This window comes from Pan paniscus, chromosome 2 (genome assembly GCF_029289425.2).
Source record: "Pan paniscus chromosome 2, NHGRI_mPanPan1-v2.0_pri, whole genome shotgun sequence".
Classification (NCBI taxonomy): domain Eukaryota; kingdom Metazoa; phylum Chordata; class Mammalia; order Primates; family Hominidae; genus Pan; species Pan paniscus.
The window spans coordinates 134,802,986-134,827,279 of record NC_085926.1 but is presented as its reverse complement, the minus strand read 5'-3'; the positions used below and the strand labels follow the sequence as shown (position 1 = coordinate 134,827,279).

At 40.8% G+C, this 24,294-nt stretch overlaps 2 protein-coding genes across 8 annotated transcripts in view; one reads left to right on the top strand and one right to left on the bottom strand.

Moving 5' to 3' along the window:
- NCK1 (NCK adaptor protein 1) overlaps window positions 1-24,294 on the bottom strand; it is an 86,989-nt gene that overhangs the window by 38,959 nt on the left and 23,736 nt on the right. For 2 of the 7 annotated variants that reach the window (XM_063602577.1, XM_063602575.1), the window contains exon 2: window positions 20,777-21,131. The exons of 3 other annotated variants lie outside the window; for them this stretch is intronic. The gene's annotated coding sequence lies outside the window, so the exon portion shown is untranslated. The remainder of the gene's footprint in view (window positions 1-20,776; window positions 21,132-24,294) is intronic. 2 more of the 7 variants (XM_063602576.1, XM_055110515.3) reach the window with 1 other exon arrangement.
- Window positions 2,425-11,383, top strand: LOC129397448 (RAD51-associated protein 1-like). The gene has a single exon (XM_063602580.1). It carries the CDS (start codon window positions 10,088-10,090, stop codon window positions 10,823-10,825), a length of 738 nt encoding a protein of 245 aa, XP_063458650.1. The 5' UTR covers window positions 2,425-10,087; the 3' UTR covers window positions 10,826-11,383.

The following is a 24,294-nucleotide window of genomic DNA, read 5'->3' as shown; positions in this document are numbered from 1 at the left end:
GCAAATGAGTGACAAGAAAGCTGTAAGGCATAAAGAAAACAAATAGCAAAATAACAGCAGTCTCCCCTAATCAGTAATTACTCTAACGTAAATAAACTCTCCAATCAAAAGACAGAGATTGGCAAGATGAATAGAAAAAAAATTCTAAATATATGCTATCCGTAAGAGACTCACTTTAGATCCGAAGACACAAATAGGTAAAACGTGTAAGGAGGGAAAGGCTAGTCCATGCACATAGGAACCGTAAGAGAAGTGAGGTGGGCTGTATTAACATCAGACAACATAGACTATAAAACAAGAAGGTGTAAGAGACAAGGAAGGATACTATACATTAATAAAAAGTTTAATATAGCAAGAAGATACTATGATAAACATTTAACATGTAATGACAGCCCATCAAAATATATAAAGCAAAAACTAACAGAATTTAAGGGAGAAACAAGACAGTTCTACAGTAATCATTGGAAACTTCAATACCTGACTCTCAATAATGGGTAGAATAATCAGACAAAAGAGGAAAGAGGACTTAATACTATAAACCAATTAGCTGTATCAGAGAACGCTATCCAACAACACAAATCATATTCTTCTCAAGTGCACATGGGACATTTATATTATTACAGCACTCGACATTCTGCCATTGAAATTGGTTGTTTAAATAATTGTCTCTCAGAGCAAGCTCTTAGAGGAAACAGCCTTGTTTCATTTTGTATCCCTGGCACCTCAACAGAATATCATACACGTGGTTTTTAGCATTTACAAATTATGAGTTTCAGCTCCTTTCACACGGTGTTTCAGTCCTCAGTCTACCATGCCCTTCCCCTCTCAGCAAACTTCTACGTATTTTTAAGACCCAATTCACATATTTTCTTTGCACCATTTGCCTAGATATCTCTGAGTAGTCAGTGACTCCCTTCTCTGTGATTCTACCTAACTTCTGCCTCTCTCTTACTGTCTTAGTCCATTTTGTGCTGCTATAACAGAATATCTGAGATTGGGTGATTTATAAAGGACAGAAATTTATTTCCTCATAGTTCTGAAGGGTGGGAAGTTCAAGATCAAGACACTAGCATCTGGTGAAGGCCTTCCTACTACATAACAACAAGGAGGAAGGCATCAAATATCTGGGGGTGAGTGGGGGAAGAGTCATGGATCCCATTCCTAAAATAACAGCATTAATTCATTCATGAGTGTAGTGTCCCCAAGACCCAAACACCTCCCATTATGCCCCACCTCCCAACACCACTGCATCAACTTTCCAACACATTAACTTTGGGGTACACATTCAAACCACAGCACTATACTGTATATATCCCACTGAATCTGAAATTCTCTTGTAATGGTCTTATAATTTTTGTACCTTCACATGCAGAAACCATTAGCTGTCTACTTTTAATATCTTCTCTCTTCTTCCTAACAGCTACCAATTTTGAGTAAGGGACATGGCAACCACAGTAAAAAATATATATTGTCAGTCTCCTTTGGAGTTAGATGTCACCACATTGGCAGTAATCAGTCGCAGTTCGCCTCCTTTAACAGGTGGGACAACCTATCCCTGTTTCTTGTTTTACTCAGTATCCACAGATTTGGTCTCCAGTTTCATGTGTGACTCTTTCAGCCCTGATGATCTTATAAGGACATGAATTCAGAACCACCTCAACCCTGTTTCCATATCCAAATGCTGGCACTGTGGCCTCACCCTCACTTTGCAAGCTGTACATCTAGTCCACTAATTCTACAGATAAATTTACCTCATTTTTTGAACAAGGCTTTATCTTTTAAAACCCTCTATCATTCCTTTGTATTTAAACCAGGCATACATGATCTGTTCTAATATTTTTAAAAACTAATTTAAAAGTACTTTAATTATTAAGACTATATGGGTCCCTGCAGTTACTGGTGAAGGAATGTTAATATGACGAAGTGATACGGTTGTGGACCTATGTACCCTAAGTAAACAGACTATTTTGCTATTATAAAGAATCTCATGCTTTTTTTCCTCCCTGAAAATCATATTTATCATTGTTTACTATAATGTATGTTTTTACTAAAATACTGAAGTACTTTTGAATGGTAAACACTTTCAATTCTACCTTTAACTACTGGACTTTCAGAAACACCATCACTACTAAGATTGAAAAAATATTCCCAAAGAGAGTAAGTGATCAAATATTAGGTTAAGGATGTTCTCTCTCTTGCTGACCATGATATTACCGGTTCCTAGCTTATTAGGTACAAAAAGATCTGGGGACTGAGGCTGACGCCACATATATAAGGATATAATACCTGTAGCAATGAGGACAATAGGTAAGATTCTATGTTCTCACTTTGTTACAGTCTGAGTCATGGACAGTATTCAATTATCAATTCATCAAAAAAACAGGAAAGGGAGGAACTTCAAGATGGCTGACTACATGCATTTGGTACTTGCCTCTTCCATGAAAAGGGAACAAAATAGTGAGGAGATAATCACACTTCAAATAGATCACCTAAGAGAGAACACTGGAATTCAGCAGGGTGGTGACGAGAAGCACTGAAAGCAAGAAAGGAGGAGGAGGCAAGGCAGCCTGCTCAACTAGGATCAGCGGAGAGCTGAGAGACCTCCACTGGTCCACAGTCCCACCAGACTCTTACAATCCTAGCCATGGGAGAAGCCCTCAAGTGCTGCAGGCCCTGAGTCTAACATAAAGAGGTGCCTAGAAACCATGCAACAACATTATTCCAGAGAGAGCTCACGCTAAGTCCCACAAACCTAAGCAGGTACAGTGTACCTTCATTTTGAGAGCCCAGCCCCCACCAGACTTTGTCATGCCCGGGAACCCAACAGACCCTGCATCTCCACATCCCTGGAGACCCCATTGACATTCTCCACCTATAGCTGCTCCACAGGGTCCAAGACCACAGCCACTGGCAGCAACTGTCTCCCTACACTGCAGCAGAGGGGGACCCGTGCATTTTCATGCACTGAGGAAAAATTCCACTGCCTGCAATAGCTGCTGCAGCAGCAGGAGCAAGGCACAAGCAAAGTATGTGACCCTGCAAGCCACCTGCCTATGAATGCTCCCACTGACAGCAACCCCACCCTTCCCGGTAACAAGGCCACAGCACAAGCCCTGCTGTTGCCACCAGAGCATTCTGATGGCAGTCTGAGGATCACTCTCCCCTGCCTACCACAGCCAGTACCTGCACGTACCAGTGGGGAGCCTAAGGACAGGCTCCTACAACCTGGCTCCATCCCTCTCAGTACCCAAGCATGCAATCCGTGGGCCTGGCGATCACCTAGCATAGACCACCACTGTTGGCACCTAAGCACTCCTCCCAGGGTCTGAGATTGGACCTATTCAACCTGCCTCTACCACCACAGCTGGCAACTAACCACACGTGCCACCTGCAAGCCTGGGGGATTGGCCTGTCCAGTCCATCACAGCCACTGCCTACACCAGCACAGACAGCTTGGGTCCTAAGGGTTATCCCACCACTGCTACTGCCATCATCCACACCATGCCCACTGCACAGAGGTTTAAAAACCTGTCAACCTGCCTGGCTCACCTGTGCCACTCCTGGTACCCAAGCAAGACACCTGGAGGCTCAAAGATTGGCTTACCTGAACCTGCTAACACTGGTGCCAGCATACACTGCCCTGAAGCCCAAGGACAGGCAATTTCAACCCACTGGTGCCACCACTGGGGCCTGAGAGCTGGCCTACTTGGCAACCCAGACCTCAGCAAAACCTTATCACAGGCCAGGCATGGTGGCTCATACCTGTAATCCTAGCACTTTGGGAGGCTGAGGCGGGAGGATCACTTGAGCTCAGGAGTTCGAGACCAGCCTGGGCAACAGAGTGAGACCTCTTTTATTGAAAGTTAAAATTTTCTTTTATAAAAAACTTTATCACAGCCTCCACTAACAACCACAATCTAAGCCACCTAAGAAATCACAGACACCACTGACACCACTCACATTGAAAGAAAACACACAGAGACTACACTATGACACATACCTAGAATCAAAGCCAAAGTGCCATATTCAACCAACACCACAAATACATCTTCAGGAAAATGTCCTCCCCTATGAAAGAAAATTCAAAAAATTAGAAGGAGCAACTGTTACACCAGAGGCACAGATACCAGTGTAAGGACACAGGAAACATGAAAAAGCAAGGAAATATGACACCTCCAAAAGACCACAATAATTCACGGGCAATACATCCCAATCAAAAAAATCTGGCCAGGTGCAGTAGCTCAGACTTGTAATTCTAGCACTTTGGGAGACTGAGGCAGGCAGACTGCTTGAGCCTAGGGGTTCAAGACCAGCCAGGGCAACATAGTGAGACCCCATCTCTAAAAAAAATACAAAAATTAACCAGGTGTGGTGGCATGCACCTGTAGTCCCAGCTACTCAGAAGCTGAGGTTGAGGGTACCTGAGCCCAGGGAGGTCGAGGCTGCACTGAGCCATGATCACACCACTGCACTCCAGCCTGGGCAACAGAGTGAGACCCTGTCTCAGGGGGGAAAAAAAGAAATTTATGAAATCCCAGAAAAATAACTCAAATACTGATTTTAAAGAAGCCCAGTAAGATACAAGAGAATTCTGAGGCCAGACACTGTGACCCTTGTCTGTAATCCCAGCACTTTGGAAGGCTGAGGCAGGCAGATCACCTGAGGCCAGGAGTTCAAGACCAACCTGGCAGAACCCCATCTCTGTCTCAAAAAAAAAAAGATACAAGAGAATTCTGAAAAACAATACAAAAAATTCAGAAAAACAATTCAGGATATGAGGGAGAAATGTACTAAAGAAACTAGATATCACAAAGGAAAACCAGGTTGGGCACAATGGCTGATGCCTGTAATCAATCCCAGCACTTTGGGAGGCCAAGGAAGGCAGATCACTGGAGCTCAGGAGTTCAAGACAAGACTGGCTAACACGGTGAAACCCTGTCTCTGCAAAGAATACAAAAAAACTGCCACCACACCAGGTGTGGTGGCAGGCACCTGTAGTCCCAGCTACTTCGGAGGCTGAGGCAGAAGAATCACTTGAACCTGGGAGGTGAAGGTTGCAGTTAGCTGAGATCGTGCCATAGCACTCTAGCCTGGGAAACAGAGCGAGACTCCATCTCAAAAAGAAAAAAAAAAAAAAAAAAAAAAAGGAAAAACCAAACAGGAATTCCAGAACTGAAGATTTCACTGAATGAAATACAAACTACATTTGAAAGTGTCAACAACAGACTAGATTAAGCAGATAAAAGATTCTCAGAACATTAAGAAAGGCCCTTGGAAATGAGCCAGTGAGACAAAAAGTAATAATTAAAAAAAAAAAAATGAGAAAAGCCTGTGTGACATATGGAACACCATTAAGTAACCAAATATTCAAATTTTCAGTGTCTCAGGAGAACAGAAAACAAAAATGTTAGAAAACCTGTTCAATAAAATAATAGGTAAAAATTTTCCAAGTCTAGCAACAGATTTACACATCAGATACATCAAGTTCAGGGATCTCTCAGTAAATACAAATCAAAAAGGTCTTCTTCACAGCACATTATCTTCAAACTGTCAAAAAATCAAATACACAGAATTCTAAAAATGGCAAGAAAAGCATCTAGTCGCTTATAAAGGAACGCCCATCAAACTAACAGTGGAATTCTCAGCAGAAACCTTATAGGCCAGTAGAGAATGAAATGATATATTCAAAATGCTGAAAGAAGGCCAGGTACGGTGGCTCACGCCTGTAATCCTAGCACTTTGGGAGGCTGAGGCAGGTGGATCACTTGAGGCCAGGAGTTCAAGACCAGCCTGGCCAACATAGTGAAACCCTATCTCTAGAGTAAAAATACAAAAATTAGCTGGGCACGGTGATACATTCCTGTAATCCCAGCTATTCAGGAGGCCAAAGTAGAAGAATCACTTGAACCCAGGAGGCAGAGGCTGCAGTGAGCTGAGACTGCACCACTGCACTCCAGCCTAGGTGGCAGAGCGAGACTGTCTAAAAAAATAATTTTTTTAAAAAAGTGCTCAATGAAAAAAAAACTGTCAGTCAAGGATACTATACCCAGCAAAGTTATCCTTCATAAATGAGTAAGAAATAAAGTATTTCACAAACAAGCAAAAGCTGAGGGAATATATCACCACTAGACTGGCCCTAGAAGAAATGCTTAAGAAAGTCCTACATCCAGAAGCAAAAGAACACTATCTACCATCACGAAAACACAAAAAAATATAAAAACCACTGATAGACCAAACACAAACAAGGAAGAGACTCACAACTACAGAAAACCACCAAGCCAAAATAATAATTAATAAGAGACAAAGAGGGAATAGATGATATACTGAACAGCCATAAATCAGTTAATAAAATGACAGAAATAAGCCTTCACACATCAATAACTCTGAATGTAAACTGATCAAACTTTCCACTTAAAAGATACAGACTAATTTGGCCAGGCGCGGTGTGGCTCTCACCTACAATCCCAGCACTTTGGGAGGCTGAGGCAGGTGGATCACCTGAGGTCAGGTGTTCAAGACCAGGCTGGCCTACACGGTGAAACCCCATCTCCACTAAAAATACAAAAATTAGCCAGGCGTGGTGGCAGGTGCCTGTAATCCCAGCTACTCAGGAGGCTGAGGCAGGAGAATCGCTTGAACCCAGGAGGCAGAGGTTGCAGTAAGCCAAGACCGCACCATTGTACTCCAGTCTGGGCAACAAGAGCAAAACTCCATCTCAATTAAATAAATAAGATAGATACTGATTGAATAGATTTTTTAAAATGTTTTTAAAGCATGACCCAACTATATACTACCTACAATAAACTCATCTCACCTGTAAAGACATATAGGCTGAAATTAAGGGATGGAAAAAGATATTCCATGCAAACAGAAACCAACAGTGACTAGAAGTAGCTATACTTGTATCAAACAAAACAAACTTTAAGTCAAAAACAGTAAAAAGAGACAAAGAAGGTCATTATATAATGGTAAAAGGAAAAATTCAGGAGGAGGATATAACAATTTCAAACATATAAGGCACCCAACACTGTAGCACCCAGATATATAAAGCAAGTATTATTAGATCTGTAAGGAGAAATAGATTCCACTACGATAATAGTTAGGGACACCAGCACCCCACTGTGAGCATTAAATGGATCATGTAGATACAAAAATTAAGAAAGCCACACTGGATTTAAACTGCATATCAGACCAAACAGACCTAACAGACATTTACAGAACATTTCATCTAACATCTTAACACTCCCTACTTCACAGGTGGATGCATATTGATTTATGTGTGTTGATTTTGTCCTGCAACTTTACTGAATTTATTTAGCAGAACTAAGTTTTTTGGTGGAGTCTAGGTTTTTCTAAATATAAGATCATATCATCAGCAAAGCGGGACAGTTTGACTTCCTCTTTTCTAATTTGGATGCCTTTTCTTTTTTTCCCTCTTGCCTGATTGGTCTGGTTACGACTTGCAGTACTATGTTAAATAGGAGTGATTAAAGTGGGCACCAGCACCCCACTGTGAACACATTCTTTTCATCAGCATATAGAACATTCTCCAGGATAGATCATGTTAGGACACAAAACAAGTGTCAACAAACTTTTAAAAATTGAAATTGCATCAAGTATCTCCTCAGATAAGAATGGAATAAAACTAGAAATCAAGAATAATAGGCCAGGTGGGGTAGCTCGCGCCTGTAATCTTAGCACTCTGGGAGGCCGAGGTGGGCAGATTGCCTGAGCTCAGGAGCTCCAGACCAGCCTGGGCAGCATGCTGAAACCCCGTTTTTACTAAAATACAAATCAGCCAGGCATGGTGGTGTGCACCTGTAGTCCCAGCTACTCAGGAGGCTGAGGCACAAGAACTGCTTGAACCCAGGAGGCGGTGGTTGCAGTAAGCTGAGATACTGCCACTGCACTCCAGCCTGGGTGACTAAGCAAAACTCTGTCTCAAAAAACAAAAAAAAAAAACAAAAAAAAAACACAAAGAGTTAAGAAGAACTTTGGAAACCATATAAATACACAGAAGTTATAAACAACATGCTTCTGAATGACCACTGGGTCAAGGAAGACATTAAGGAAGAAATCAAAAAAATTATTGAAACAAATGAAAATCTAATACAACATACCGAAAATCTATGAGATACAGCAAAAACAGGGCAAAGAGGGAAATTTATATCAACAAATGCCTACATCAAAAAAGTAGTAAGATTTTAAAGAAACAATCTAGCAATGCACCTTAAGGAACTAGAACCAAACCCCAAATTAGTAGAAGGAAAGAAATAATAAAGATCAGAGCAGAACTAAATGAAACGACTTTTTTAAAAAGCACAAAAGAACAACAAAAAGCTGATTTTTTGAAAAGGTAAATCAATAAACCACTTGCTAGACTAATCAACATAAAAAGAGAGGACCCAAATAAAATCAGAAAATGAAAAGAGACATTACAACTAATTCCACAGAAATACAAAAGAACATTAAAAACTATTACAAACAATGATACACTAACATACTGGAAAACTGAGAGGAAATGGATGCATTCCTAGACATAGACATATACAATCTACCAAGATTGAATCAGGAAGAAATACGAAACCTGAACAGACTGATAATGAGTAAAGACATTTAATCAGTAATAAAGTCTCCCAACAAACAGAAGTCCGGGACTGGATGGCTTCACTGCCAAATTCTACCAAACACTCATAGAAGAACTAACATCAATTCTCCCCAACTCATTCTACAAGGCCAACATTACCTTAACACCAAAACCAGACAAGGATGCAATAAAAAATATTAAAAAAAAAAAGAAAGAAAACTACAGGCCAATATCCCTAATGAACACAGAGATAAAAATTCTCAAAATACTGGCAAACTGAATCCAACAACATTAAAAAAAAAAAAAATACACCACAATGAAGTGAGATTTATCCCAGAGAGGCAAGGATGGTTACACAAATCAACAAATATGATTCATAACCTCAACAGAATAAAGGACAAAACCATATGTTCATCTCAACAGACACAGAAAAAGCACTTGATAAAATTCAGTGTCCCTTCGTGATAAAAACTCTTAACAAACTAGGCATAAAAGAAACATACTTCAACATAACAAAGGTCATATATGACAACAGCTAACATCATACTGAATGGGGAAAAGTTGAAACCCTTTCTTCTAGGAACTGGAACAAGACGAGGATGCCCACTTTAATCACTCCTATTCAACATAGTACTGCAAGTCCTAGCCAGACCAATCAGGCAAGAGGGAAAAAAAGAAAAGGCATCCAAATTAGAAAAGAGGAAGTCAAACTGTCCCTCTTTGCTGATGATATGATCTTATATCTAGAAAAACCTAGACTCCACCAAAAAACTTAGTTCTGCTAAATAAATTCAGTAAAGTTGCAGGACAAAATCAACACACATAAATCAATATGCATCCACCTGTGAAGTAGGGAGTGTTAAAAAAAAAAATCAACATACAAAACCTGTTTCTATATACCAATAAAACAAACTAGCTGAGAAAGAAATCAGGAAGGCATTCCCTTTTTACAATAGCTATAAAAACTACAAAACACTAGATAAAATAAAGAGGGCACAAACAAATGGAAAGACATCCCATGCTCAAGAATAAGAATTAACATCATTAAAATGACCATACTGCCATAAGCAATCTACATTTTCAATGCAATGGCTATCAAAATACCAATGTCTTTTTTCACAGAAATAGAAGAAGCAATCTTAAAATTCATATGAAACCAAAAAGGAGCCCAAACAACCAAAACAATCTTAAGCAAAAAGAATAAAACTACCTGACTTCAAAATACATTACAAGGTTACAGTAACCAAAACAGCATGGTACTGGTATAAGACAGACACATAGACTAATGGAATAAAACAGATAATTCAGAAATAAATCCACATATTTAAAGCCAACTGATTATATTAAAAAACAACAACAACAAAAAAGGCTTCTGCACAGCAAAGGAAACAATGAAGAGTGAAGGGAGAGCGCCAATGTCTGGTTTTGGGTGGGAACTGAAACCACCACTACAGCCAACAAGAACTTGGGAAGTGTAAATATCAAGCCCTGAAAGGGACCATGGTGCAGCCTGTGAGATGTAAGAAACCAATCAATTACTCACAGTTTGGCGACTCTGACAGTGATGATGATTTTGTTTCTGCAACTGTACCTTTAAACAAGCAATCCAGAACATCAAAGGAGTTAAAACAAGATAAACCAAAACCTAATTTGAACAATCTCCAGAAAGAAGAAATTCCACTAGAAGAGAAAACCCCTAAAAAAAAAAGGATGGCTTTAGATGATAAGCTCTACCAGAGAGACTTAGAAGTTGCACTAGCTTTATCAGTGAAGGAACTTTCAACAGTCACCACTAATGTGCAGAAGTCTCAAGATAAAAGAGTTGAAAAACATGGCAATAGTAGAACAGAAACAGTGAGTAAGTCTCCTCATATCTCTAATTGCAGTGTAGCCAGTGATTATTTAGATTTGGATAAGATTACTAAGAAAGACAATGGTGGTATTCAAGGGAAAAGAAAAGCAGCATCTAAAGCTGCGGTACAACAGAGGAAAATTTTTCTGGAAGGCAGTGATGGCAATAGTGCTAATAACACCAAACCAGACTTGGCAACTGGTGAAGATTCTGAGGATGATTCTGATTTTGGTGAGAGTGAGGATAATGACAAAGACTCCTCTATGAGAAAAAGTAAAGTTAAAGAAATTAAAAAAAAAAAAAAAAGAAAAGAAATGAAGGTAAAATCCCCAGTAGAAAAGAAAGAGAAGGAATCTAAATCCAAATGTAATGATGTAATGCTTTAGTGACTTTGGTAGACTGCTCTGGCTGCCATCAAATCAGAATCTCAGTCCTCGCCAAAAGAGATTTATCTTTCTTCAGATGCCACTAGGAAACCATTACAAATATGCAGTCCTTCAGCTGAAAGCAAGAGACCTAAATGGTTCTACCAGCATCTGGAAGTAGCAGCAATAGCAGCAGCGCACTGGCAGGAGTGTCCATGAAGTCTCCAAATCAGAGTCTCTGCTGTGGCTTGTCCAGATCAGCACCAGTTAAACCTTTGCATCCAAATGCTACTAGAGGCTGACTGTGGTACCAGAGAAATGTTTGGCTGAAAGAAGCACAGCTTTACAAGGGTGTTTATATTTGATTTGTGTTTATATCTGAGGCAGGTATCGTAATACAAAGGAATCCATTACCATGTCCTATAAATGATCTCTAGCCATTTTATGATTATGTTCTCTGTAAAGCTCTTCAAGATCTCAATGAGATCTTTGTAAGAATTATCTTCTCATGCCTTTCCTTCTGAAGAGCATATTCTATTTTCCTGTCAGTTTGACATGGAGGAAGTCCACATCACATGCCGTTCTTTTCTAGTTACATGATGTGCCTTTCCAGCTTTGTCTAGTTTATAGCACCTTAACTTAACCGTTCAGTTTTATCTCGCACAGGGAAACATTCTCATTTCTTTCATAAGACATTTCTGAAATCTTATAAGCTACTTAAGCTATATTATCAGTTTTATTGCAAAGATGTTTTGTATTTTAGCCAAATCTTTTCATAGTAAGAGTTCAGAAGTATTTTACACACTAAAATGGTTGCTGTATTATGGCATGTGTCTCCTATTTAGATGGTTATTCTGTAACAAATAGAATTTGAAGACATTTAGTGATATCTTCATTGTCAAAACCTTTAATAAAAGTGGAAATGTTTTGAAATGCTTTTTTCTTGATACCACTGCATCCACCTTTTTTTTTTTTTTTTTTTTTTTGAGAGGGAGTCTTGCTCTATCACCCAGGCTGGCACGATCTCAGCTCACTGGAACCTCCGCCTCCCGGGTTCAAGTGATTCTCATGCCTCAGCCTCCCCGAATAGGTGGGATCACAGGCAATCACCACCATACCCAGCTAGTTTTTGTATTTTTAGTAGAGACGGGGTTTCACCATGTTGGCCAGGCTGGTCTTGAACTCCTGACCTCAAGTGATCTGCCTGCCTTGGCCTCCCAAAGTGCTAGGATTACAGGTGTGAGCCACTGCACCCCACCAACAGCCACCTGCTTCTGACTGTCCACACTTCATGATAAAATGAGAGTTCTGCAAAAATGTTAGCCTTTTTCTTGTAAATATAAACAAGGGAAAGCTGTTTCTTCAAATAGTAACTTTTTGTTAAGCCAGTCTTCAGAAAGTAGTTGTTAAGTATTTAGTCATCCCTATTATGATATTAGATAATACAGCTTTTTAGGAAGCTCAGATCTCAATTTACTGTGAAAAACAATTGTAATCAATATTTTATATTTATGGTGAGAATTTCAACTAGCTTCTGATCAATTTTTATAAAAAATTTTCAAATCATATTAACCATTAAAAATGTATAATATTTAGCTCAGTTCTTCTCAGTTTATGGGAACATCTATGTTAACGTGAAAATAATTAATTTAGAACTGTGATTAAAGTGAGCATTTGTCTAAAAAAAGGGTGAAGAGACAATCTGCTGAATGGGAGAAAATATGTGCAAACTATTCAACAAGTGACTAATACCTAGAATATACAAGGAACTCAAACAACAAAAACAAAAACCCCACCAATAATCCCATTTAAAAGTAGGCTAAGGACATGAATAGATATTTTTCAAAGAAAGGCATACAAATGGCAAACAAGTATATGAAAAAATGCTCAACATCACTAATCATTAAGGAAATGCAAATAAAAACCACATGAAATATCATTTCAGCCAAGTTAAAATGGCTGTTATTTAAATAACAAAAAAGGCCAGGTGTGGTAGCTCATGTCTGTAATCTCAGCACTCTGGGAGGCCAAGGCAGGCAGATCACTTGAGGTCAGGAGTTTCAGACCAGCCTGGCCAACACTTGGCAAAACCCCATCTCTACTAAAAATACAAAAAATTAGCCGAGCATGGTGGCACATACCTGTAATCCCAGCTACTTGGGAGGCTGAGACAGGAGAATCACTTGAACCTGGGAGGCAGAGGTTGCAGTGAGCTAAGATCACACCACTGCACTCCAGCCTGGGTGACAGTGAGTGAGATTCTGTCTCAAAATAATAAATAAAAGTAAAACAAAAGAAAAAAAGACACTGGTAAGGATGTAGAAAAAAAGGGAACTCTTATACAGTGTTGGTAAGAATGTAAATTAGTACATACTTTTTGGAAAACTACAAAAATTTCTCAAAAAATTGAAAACAGAACTACCACAAGATCCAGCAATCCCACTACTGGGTAGTTATCCAAAGGAAAAGAAATCAGTATATCAAAGGGATACCTGCACTTGCATGTTTACTGTAGCACTATTCACAATAGCAAATATATGTAATCAACCTAAGTGTTCATCAACAGATGTATGGGGCCAGGCACAGTGCTAGGTCTGTAATCCTAGCACTCTGGGAGGCCGAGGCAGGAGGACTGCTTGAGCCCAGGAATTTGAGACCAGTTTGGGCAACACAGTGAGACCCCCATTTCTATAAAAAAATTCTTTTTTAATTAGCCAGGTGTGGTGGGGTATGCTTGTGGTCCCAGCTACTCACTGCAGTGAGCCATGATTGCACCATTGCACTCCAGCCTGGGTGACAGAGTGAGACCCTGCCTTTAAAAACAAAACAAAACAAAACAAAAACAGATTAATGGACATATGCGGCATATATACACAATGGGATACTATTTGGACATTAACAAATAATGAAATCATGTCATTTGCAGCAACATGGATGGACCTGGAGGTCACTATGTTAAGTGAAATAAGCCAGGACTAGAAAGACAAATATAATATGTTCTAACTCATTCAGTGGGTTTAAAAGATGATCTCATGGAGGTAGACAGTAGAATGACAGACACCAAAATCTGAGAAGGGTACATGGGTGGTAGGTAATGAAAAGAGGTTGCTCAATGTACACAAACATATTGTTAAAGAAAAAGTATAAAAATTCTAATATTCTATAGCAGAGTAAGGTGACTATAGTTAGCAAAACTGTGTATTTCAAAGTAGATAGAAGAGAGGACTTTAAATGTTCCCAACACATAGAAATGATAAATACTCAAGGTGATAGATATCCCAAATACCCTGACTTGATCATTACACATCCTATGTAACAAAATGTCACATGTGCCTCGTAAATATGTAAAATATTATATATCAATAAAAAACAAAAAACAGGAAAGGAGAAGAGAAGCAAAGAAAAAGGATGGCAAACAAAGCAAGATGACAAAAATCCAGATATATCATAATTAAAATAGATGTGAATGAATTTAACTCATTTGTAACTGAAAATAACAAAAATAACATACAGGCTGGGCATGGTGGCTCATGCCTGTAATCCCAGCACTTTGGGAGGCCAAGGTGGGAGGATCACCTGAGGTCAACATAGCAAAACCCTGTCTCTACTAAAAATGCAAAAATTAGCGGGGTGTGGTGGTACGCACCTGTAATCCCAGCTACCCGGGAGGCTGTGGCACAAGAACCACTTGAACACAGGAAGCAGAGGTTGCAGTGAGCCGAGACTGTGCCACTGCACTCCAGCCTGGGCAACAGAGTGGGACTCCATCTCAAAAAATAAATAATATAAAATAAAATAAAAACAACATACAAATTCAACTAAAGCTGTTTATAAAAGTGAACTAAAACATTAACAGAGAAAAGATGAAAAAAATAAATTCTGACAAACCTTTTTTTTAAAAAGGTGGTATGGCAATTTTTAAAAAAAACTGGTATGGCAATTTTAATGTCAGACAAAACAATTTTATTGCAACATTAAAAGGTATGGAAACATGATATATATATAATAAAATAAACTAAAAACATACCAAAGCCTTATACACACCTATCATCAGTTTGCCTTTTCTTGAATTCCATACAAATGGAATCATATAGTTGACTACGTTAGAGTGAAAACTGTTTATCACATCCCTATTATCAAAAAAAATCAGCTTGCCGGGCGCAGTGGCTCATGCCTATAATCCTAGCACTTTGGGAGGCCGAGGCGGGTGGATAACCTGAGGTCAGGAGTTCGAGACCAGCCTGACCAAGATGGAGAAACCCTGTCTTTACTAAAAATACAAAATTAGCTGGGCTTGGTGGCACATGCCTGTAATCCCAGCTACTTGGGAGGCTGAGGCAGGAGAACTGCTTGAACCCAGGAGGTGGAGGTTGCGGTGAGCCGAGATAGTAGTGCCACTGCACTCTAGCCTGGGCAACAAGAGTGAAACTCCATCTCAAAAAAAAAAAAAAAAACAAAAAAATCAGCTTATTTCTGAAAAATATAATTAAAAGTACTAATAAGATTTTAAAAATCTAGCAAAATTTAGGATCACAGCAGAATGCAGGAAACAACTTATCAGACACAGAACTGAGCAGGTGGCAGGATGGAATTGGAACCTTTGCATTCCAGGGGAAGTAGGATTTACACTTACTGTAGAAATGAGTTTGCCTTTCCTGCCCTGAGTGTCTCTGGACATTTACAGTACCTCAATGGTTTCAAAATGTTTGCTTTGCCAATCTGGGATTCACTTTAACATCACCTCAAACTAAAGGACTCGTTTAATGGTGAAGAAGATACAACATTAAGCACATGACCATGGCATCCACTGGTCCTACACCACATACCACATCACCTAGAAACTGTCCGGCTAACAAAATCATAAAGTGGTGCATTAAATTAAAAGCTCGATTAAGAAGTCATTCTGCTGGTCATTTGGGATGCAGCATATGCACTGAACCAATGGCTAGGGTATTATATTCCCTACTACCTGAGATGCACGGGTTTAGAAACCAAGGGGTAGAGAAGTTAGATTGACTCTTCACCATCACTCCCAGTAACTTACTTATGGCATGTGGATTTCCTATCCCCACAATTTAAAATCTCTGCTGTACTAGAGATCCTGAGGGTAATGCTTCCACAGTAGGGGTTCACGGAGCCTAAAGCCACAACCACCACTTGATCACTATGGGCTTCTCATACTGATGAACGAGCAGGCAAAGAAAGGAATAAATATACTAGCAGTGATAAATGACCCTGATTATTAGGACCTGTTGTATACAATGGGATTAGGGAGCAATCTGTCTGGAATGCAGGGTATTTCCATGCTTGCTAATAGGATAAACAGGAAATTACAGCAACCATGGCTCAAAACAGGCAAGGCAACTAAAGGCTCAAGTCCCACAAGGATGAAAGCCTAAAGGACGCAAGCAACTTAAACCAGCTTAAATGCTGGCCCAGCATAAAGGAAATCTAGAATAGGTAGTAAAAGAAGGTAATGATGAATAGTAATTCCTGCCTCAATACCAGTTGCAGTAGCAGGTACCACTGGCTTATATCACTAACCCTTCTCAAATTTCCATGGAAGATGTCAAGACTTGGTGATGGATTAGAATCAATGTAGGGTTTAAGCCAATCTGAGCAAAGCAAGATGCAGATTCTATCAAAAGTCTCATGCCTCAAAAACAAAGATAAAGAGATGGGACTTAAACTAAAAAGCTTCTGCACAGCAAAAGACACAATCAGCAGAGTAAACAACCCACAGAGTGGGAGAAAATCTTCACCATCTATACATCTGACAAAGGACTAATATCCAGAATCTACAAGGAACTCAGATCAGCAAGAAAAAAACAATCCCATCAAAAAACAGCCTAAGGACATGAAAAGACAATTCTCAAAGATACACAAATGGCCAACAAACATATGAAAAAATGTTCAACATCACTAATTACCAGGGAAATGCAAATCAAAACCACAATGCAGTACCACCTTACTCCTGCAAGAATGGCCACAATCAAAAAATCAAAAAATAGATGTTGGCGTGGATGGCGCAGATTCCTTAAAGAACTGAAAGTAGATCGAGCAATCCCACTCCTGGGTATCTACCCAGAGGAGAAGAAGTTATTATACGAAAAAGATACTTGCACATGCATGTTTACAGCAGCACAATTCACAACTGCAAAAATATGGAACCAGCCCAAATGTCCATCAATTAACGAATGGGTAAAGAAAATATGGTGTGTGTGTGTGTATGTGTGTGTATATATATATATACACACACATACACACACACTATGGAATATTACTTAGCCATAAAAAGAAACAAAATAATGGCATTTGCAGCAACCTGGATGGAACTGGAGACCATTATTCTAACTGAAGTAACTCAGGAATGGAAAACCAAACATCGTATATTCTCCATTCGTAAGTGGGAGCAAAGCTATGAGGATGCAAAAGCATATGAATGATAAGGGTGGTGGCGTGAGGGATAAAAGACTACACATTGGGTACAGTGTACATTGCTGTTGGGTGATGGTTGTACCAATCTCAGAAATCACCACTAAAGAACTTACTCATGTAATCAAACACCATCGGTTCCTCAAAAACCTACTGAAATAAAGTATTTTAAAAGTCTCATGTATAATCTTCATGCTCTCAGTCTCTCCTTTGATTCTAGTTGTATTAATTGACTAATGCTGTGTAACAATAGTGGCTTAAAACAACACAAATTTGTGATCTCACAGTTCTAGAGGTCATTAAGTCTAAAACAGGTCTTACAGGGCTGTTTGGCATTTGCAGCAGCCTGGATGGAGTAGATTACAAAGCTACAATCAAAGCCTGCATTCCTTCAGAAGGCTCTAGAGAAGAATCTGTTCTTTGTCTATTCCAGCTCCTAGAAGCTGTTTATATTCCTTTGCACTTGGCCACATCATCAAGATTTCTGCTTTCAGCATCACATCCCTTTCCTGGACTAATTGATTCCCTCTGATAAGGACTGTTGTGATTACCAGAGCCCACTCAGATAATCCAGGACATCAGTAGCACAGGCAACCGAAAAGAGTCAAACTGGACTTCATCAAAATTAAGATCTTTTTAACATACTTTGTATATGAAAGGACACTAAATTAATACAGTGAAAAGGTAACCCACAGAAAGGAATATTTGGAAATCACATCTGATAGGACACTGATATTCAGAATATATAAAGAACTCTTACAAGTCAAAAACAACAACAACAACAACAACAAAATCCAGCTGGGTGTGGTGACTCACACCTATAATCCCAGCACTTTGGGAGGCTGAGACAGGAGGATCCCTTGAGGCTAAAAGTTCAAGACCTGCTTGGGCAACATAGTGAGATCCCCATCTCTACAAAAAATAAATAAATGAGCCAAGCAGTGGCATGCACCTGTAGTCCTAGCTACTCAGGAGGCTGAGACAGGAGGATCCCTTGAGCCCAGGAGGATGAGATTGCAATGAGCCATGATTATGTCACTCTATTCCAGCCTGAGTGATACAGTGAGACTTTGTCTCTAAAAAGAATAAAATAAAAATCCAACACAAAAATGGAGAAGGAATTGAATAGACACTTCTCCAAAGAAGATATGCAAACAGTGAATAAGCACATGAAAAGATGATCATATCACCAGCCATTAGAAAAATCCAAATCAAAACCACAATAATACCACCTCACAACCATCACCATGGTTATTATTTAAAAAATGATGACAACAGAAAATAACAAGTGTTGGTGAAAATGTAGAAAATCAGAACCCTTGTGCACTGCTGGTGGGAAGATAAGATGGTACAGCCACTGTGGAAACCCATATGGCAGTTCTTCAAATAATTAGAAACAAAATTACCATACAATCCAGCAATTTCACTTCTGGATACAAACCCAAAAGAAGTAAAAGTGAGAACTCAAATAGATACTTGTACACCCATGTTCATATTGGCATTATTCACAACAGCCAAAAAGTGGAAGCAACCAAAGTGTCCATGATCAGGCCAGGCGTGGTGGCTCATGCCTGTAATCCCAGCACTTTGGGAGGCTGAGGCGGGTAGATCACCTGAGGTCAGGAGTTCAAGACCAGCCTGACCAACATGGCGAAACCCTCATCTCTATTAAAAATACAAAATTAACCAGGCGTGGTGGCCCATGCCTGGAATCCCGGCTACTTGGGAGGCCGAGGCAGGAGAATTACTTGAACCCAGGAGGCGGAGGTTGCAAATGAGCCGAGATCGTGCCACTGCACTCTAGCCTGGGCAACAAGAGCAAAACTCCACCTCAGTGTCTGTCATCAGTTGAATGAGTAAACAACATGTGGTAAATATAGATTCAATGGAACAGTACCAGCCTTTGGTCGGGGAGGAACTTTAGACACATGCTACAATGTGAATAAACCTTGAAGACACTGTACTCAGTGAAATAAGCCAGTCATAAAGGACAAATATTGTATGATTTATTTCACTTACACATGGTTCCAGGAGTTGTCAAATTCATAGAGATAGAAAGTAGAATGGTGATTGCCAGAGGTTGGGGGGATGGCAGACTTGGGAGTTGTTGTTTAATGGGTACAGAGTTTCAGGTGGCAAAAATGAAAAACTTATGCAAACAGGTGGTGGTGATGGCTGCATAACAATGTGAATATACTTAACACTGTACACTTTAAAATGGTTAAAATGGTAAATTTTATGTTACACATATCTTACCACAATAACTTTTTAAAAACATGTACATGAATGCCAGTAGCCATATTACTTGTAATAGGCATAAGGGAGAAAAAACTCAAATGCCTGTAAACTGATGAATGCATAAAATGTGGTATTAACTGTAAAATTACATATTATTCAGCAATAAAAAGGAATGAAGTACTGAGAGGTGACAGCGTGCTGGCAGTCCTCAAAGCCCTCGCTCGCTCTTGGCACCTCCTCTGCCTGGGCTCCCACTTTGGCAGCACTTGAGGAGCCCTTCAGCCCACCACTGCACTGTGGGAGCCCCTTTCTGGGCTGGCCAAGGGCGGAGCCTGCTCCCTCAGCTTGTAGAGGGAGAGGCGCCAGCGGGAACTGGGGCTGCATGCAACGCTGGCGGGCCAGCTGGAGTTCCAGGTGGGCGTGGGCTTGGCAGGCCCCGCATGCACTCAAAGCAGCCGGCCGGCCCTGCCGGCCGGGCAGTGAGGGGCTTAGCACCCGGGCCAGCAACTGAAGAGGGTGTACTGGGTCCCCCAGCAGTGCCAGCCCACCGGCGCTGCGCTCGATTTCTTGCCGGGCCTCAGCTGCCTCCCCGTGGGGCAGGGCTCGGGACCTGCAGCCCGCGATGCCTGAGCCTCCCCGCCCCATGGGCTGCTGTGCCGCCCGAGCCTCCCGGAGCACTGCCCTCTGCTCCAGGGCGCCCAATCCCATTGACCACCCAAGGGCTGAGGAGTGCGGGCGCACAGCGCAGGACTGGCAGGCAGCTCCACCTGCAACCCCTGTGCGGGATCCACTGGGTGAAGCCAGCTGGGCTCCTGAGTCTGGTGGGGCCTTGGAGAATCTTTATGTCTAGCTCAGGGATTGTAAATACACCAATCGGCACTCTGTATCTAGCTCAAGGTTTGTAAACACACCAATCAGCACCCTGTGTCTAGCTCAGGGTTTGTGAATGCACCAATCGACACTCCGTATCTAGCTACTCTGGTGGGGACTTGGAGAACCTTTGTGTCAACATTCTGTATCTAGCTAATCTGGTGGGGAGGTGGAGAACTTTGGGCCTAGCTCAGGGATTGTAAACGCACCAATCAGTGCCCTGTCAAAACAGACCACTCAGCTCTACCAATCAGCAGCATGTGGGTGGGGCCAGATAAGAGAATAAAAGCAGGCTGCCCGAGCCAGCAGTGGCAACCCGCTCCGGTCCCCTTCCACATTGTGGAAGCTTTGTTCTTTCGCTCTTTGCAATAAATCTTGCTACTGCTCACTCTTTGGGTCCACACTGCCTTTATGAGCTGTAACACTCACCGCGAAGGTCTACAGCTTCACTCCTGAAACCAGCGAGATCACGATTCCACCAGAAGGAAGAAACTCCGAACACATCTGAACATCAGAAGGAGCAAACTCCAGACGCGCCACCTTAAGAGCTGTAACACTCACCGTGAGGGTCCGCGGCTTCATTCTTGAAGTCAGAGAGACCAAGAACCCACCAATTCCAGACACAGTACCAGTATGTGCTATAACATGGATGAACCTTAGAAACATCAAGCTGCTGGGTGCAGTGGCTCACGCCTGTAATCCTAGCTCTTTGGGAGGCAGAGGTGGGAAGATCACTTGAGCGCAGGAGTTCAAAACCAGCCTGGGCAACACAGTGAGGCTGTCTCTACAAAAAAAAAAAAAAATCAAAAAATTAGCCTGGCATGGTGGCACATGCCTGCAGTCCCAGCTACTCAGGAGACTGAGGCAGGAGGATCACTTGTGCCTGGATGGCAGAGGTTGCAGTGAGCTGTGATCAAGCACTGCACTACAGTCCGAGCAACAGAGCAAACCTTGCCTCAAAAAAGAAAAAAACAAAACAAACAACAAAAAAAACATTGAGCTAAGTGAAAGAAAGCGGTCACAAAGGACCATATACTATATGATTCCATGTATATGAAAGGTTCAGAATGAGCAAACGTATAGAGACAGAAGGCAGATTAATGGTTTCCTAGGACACGGAGAGGGGAGGCTAGGGGTGACAACTAATGAGTATGGCATTGCTTTGGGAGGTGATTAAAGTGTTCCAATATGGCTGGGTGCGGTGGCTCGCGAGGTCAAGAGATCAAGACCATCCTGGCCAACATGGTGAAACCCCGTCTCTACTAAAAATACAAAAAATTAGCCAGGCATGGTGGCAAGCTTCTGTAGTCCCAGCTTCTGCGGAGGCTGAGGCAGGAGAATCACTTAAACCTGGGAGGCAGAGGTTGCAGTCAGCCAAGATTTTGCCACTGCACTCCAGCCTGGTGACACAGCGAGACTCCGTCTCAAAAAAAAAAAAAATTCTAATATTGTGGTGATGGTTGCACAACTCTGAATATACTAAAAGCTGAATTGTATACTTTTAATGAGTGAACTGTATAGTATGTGAATCATATCTCAATAAAACCTTTTTTTAAAAACCGACAAGACTAATGACTGAATGGAATCATAAAATAAAGCAAGGAGGGCCAGGCACGGTGGCTCACACCTGTAATCTCAGCACTTTGGGAGGCCGAGGCAGGCAGATCACGAGGTCAGGAGTTTGTGACCAGCCTGGCCAACATGGCGAAACCCTGTCTCTACTAAAAATACAAAAATTAGCCAGGTGTGGTGGCAGACGCCTGTAATCCCAGCAACTTGGGAGGCTGAGGCAGGAGAATAGCTTGAACCTAGGAGTCGGAGGTTACAGTGAGCAGAGATCATGCCATTGCACTCCAGGCTGGGCGACAAGAGCAAGACTCCTTCTCAAAAGAAAAAAAGAAAGAAAGAAAGAAAAGAAACAATAAAGGCGATGAATAAAAGATAACGAGAATCGAAACATTACAGTTTGAATTCTTGCTCTGTCATTTATCATCAGTGTGTAACACTGAGCAAGTTATCTAACCTCTCTGCTTCAGTTAACACCTACCTACAGGGTTGCTGTGAGGATTTAACAAAATAGGTAAAACAGTACAGTGCCTGAGACACAGCTGTCTTTCCCTGTCCTCTTCTCCTACCTAATGCTAAAAATTCTACCACCAATTTTATGGAAACATAAATTCAATGACAGTTGTATCTGAATTTAATGCTAAAGAAGTTATGTCTGTTCCAGGTGACAAATAACTTAAAAGTCACCAATTATATGTAACTGGCAAGGCAACTTTCAACTAATTCACTGCAAGTCGATACTAAGGCACAGGAAAATATAAACTTTATCTCTCAACTTCTTTTTCTCCTTCTCGCCTTCATTTTTAAACACTTCTTTCCTCACCTTCCTGCCCTTTTAACTTATCCTTTATTCCAAACTACCAGTCTTACTTAGGCTGCTATTTATCAGGAGAAAAGGCAACAGTAACTTTTTTCCATTTTATGTTAAGATAGAAAAAAAATGCTGAGCATGGCGGTGCACTCCTGTAGTCCCAGCTACTCAAGAGGATAAGGTGGGAAGATCGTTTGAGGCCAAGAGTTGGAGGCCGCACAGCATTATGACGGTGCCTGTGAACAGCCACTGTACTCCAGTCTGGAAAACACAGTGAAACCTCATTTCTAAAGAAATAAAACACAATATAAAAGATAGGGGCTGGGTGCGGTGGCTCACACCTGTAATCCCAGCACTTTGGGAGGCCAAAGCAGGTGGATCACCTGAGGTCAGGAGTTCGAGACCAGCCTGGCCAACATAGTGAAACCCCGTCTCTACTAATAACACAAAAATTAGCCGGGCATGGTGGCACCTGCCTGTAATCCCAGCTACTTGGGAGGCTGAGGCATAAGAATTGCTTGAACCTGAGAGGCGGAGGTTGCAGTGAGATGAGATTGCGCCATTGCATTCCAGCCTGGGTAATAAGAGCAAAACTCCGTCTCAGAAAAAAAGAAAAAGAAAGATAGGAAAAAAAAAAAAAAGACTGATCATGTAGCTACAGGACAGTTCCATACTCTGCCTAAGTAACTCATTAAAGTTCCCTAAACAAAAAATGAACGAACTTTAAAAACATGAGAATGAAAAGGCATACAAGAAAGTTTCCTTTGTGTTCACAGGTCTCTCATTTATCTGGAGACAAAACTGTATGACATCTACAGACTGTGACAGCAATTTCTTAGTACAGTTGGCCCTCTGTATCCATGGGTTCCGCATCTATGAATTCAACCAGCCGTGGATTTAAAACATTCAGGAAAAAAAAAAAGCACCTGTACTAAACATATACAGACGTTTTTTCCTTGTCATTATTCCCTAAACAATATAGCATTAACTACCTAAATACCATTTACAATGTATTAGGTAATCTAGAGATGAGTTCGAGTATACAGGAGAATGTGCATAGGTTATATGTAAATACTACCCCATTTTACACAAGAGACTCAAGCATCCTCAAATTTTGGTATCTGCAAGGAGTCTTGGAACCAACACCTCATGGATACCAAAGGACAAGTATATACTATCCATAACCAAGTTTTACTGCAAAAGAAAAAAAAAGGATAACTATATACTACCTATAGCCAAGTTACTACCAAAAAATATATACTTTAAGTCAGGTGCTCTGAGAAGTTAGTGTTAATACAATTTTGTTAACCCATGCTTCCATCTTAAGTATTCCCTCATTTGACTTTAATGTTAAATGAAAATTTAGTTTCAAACTACTTTAAAGGACAATGTCTTTCAAAGGGGCACCTGCCTTATAAATGCTTCCTGAATAACATTCAGTAAAAGGATGTGGTTTAGAACAGATGAAATACCACTGTACTGCTGCTTTTGTACACGTTCAGATCAGAAAACTCCTATTAAAAACATGCCAAAATAAATAAATATTATGTCTATGGAAGCTTTTAAGTTA

Bases quoted from the DNA above. Each gene is read 5' to 3' on its own strand.
- LOC129397448 (XM_063602580.1), top strand. From the start codon at position 10,088: ATGGTGCAGCCTGTGAGATGTAAGAAACCAATCAATTACTCACAGTTT.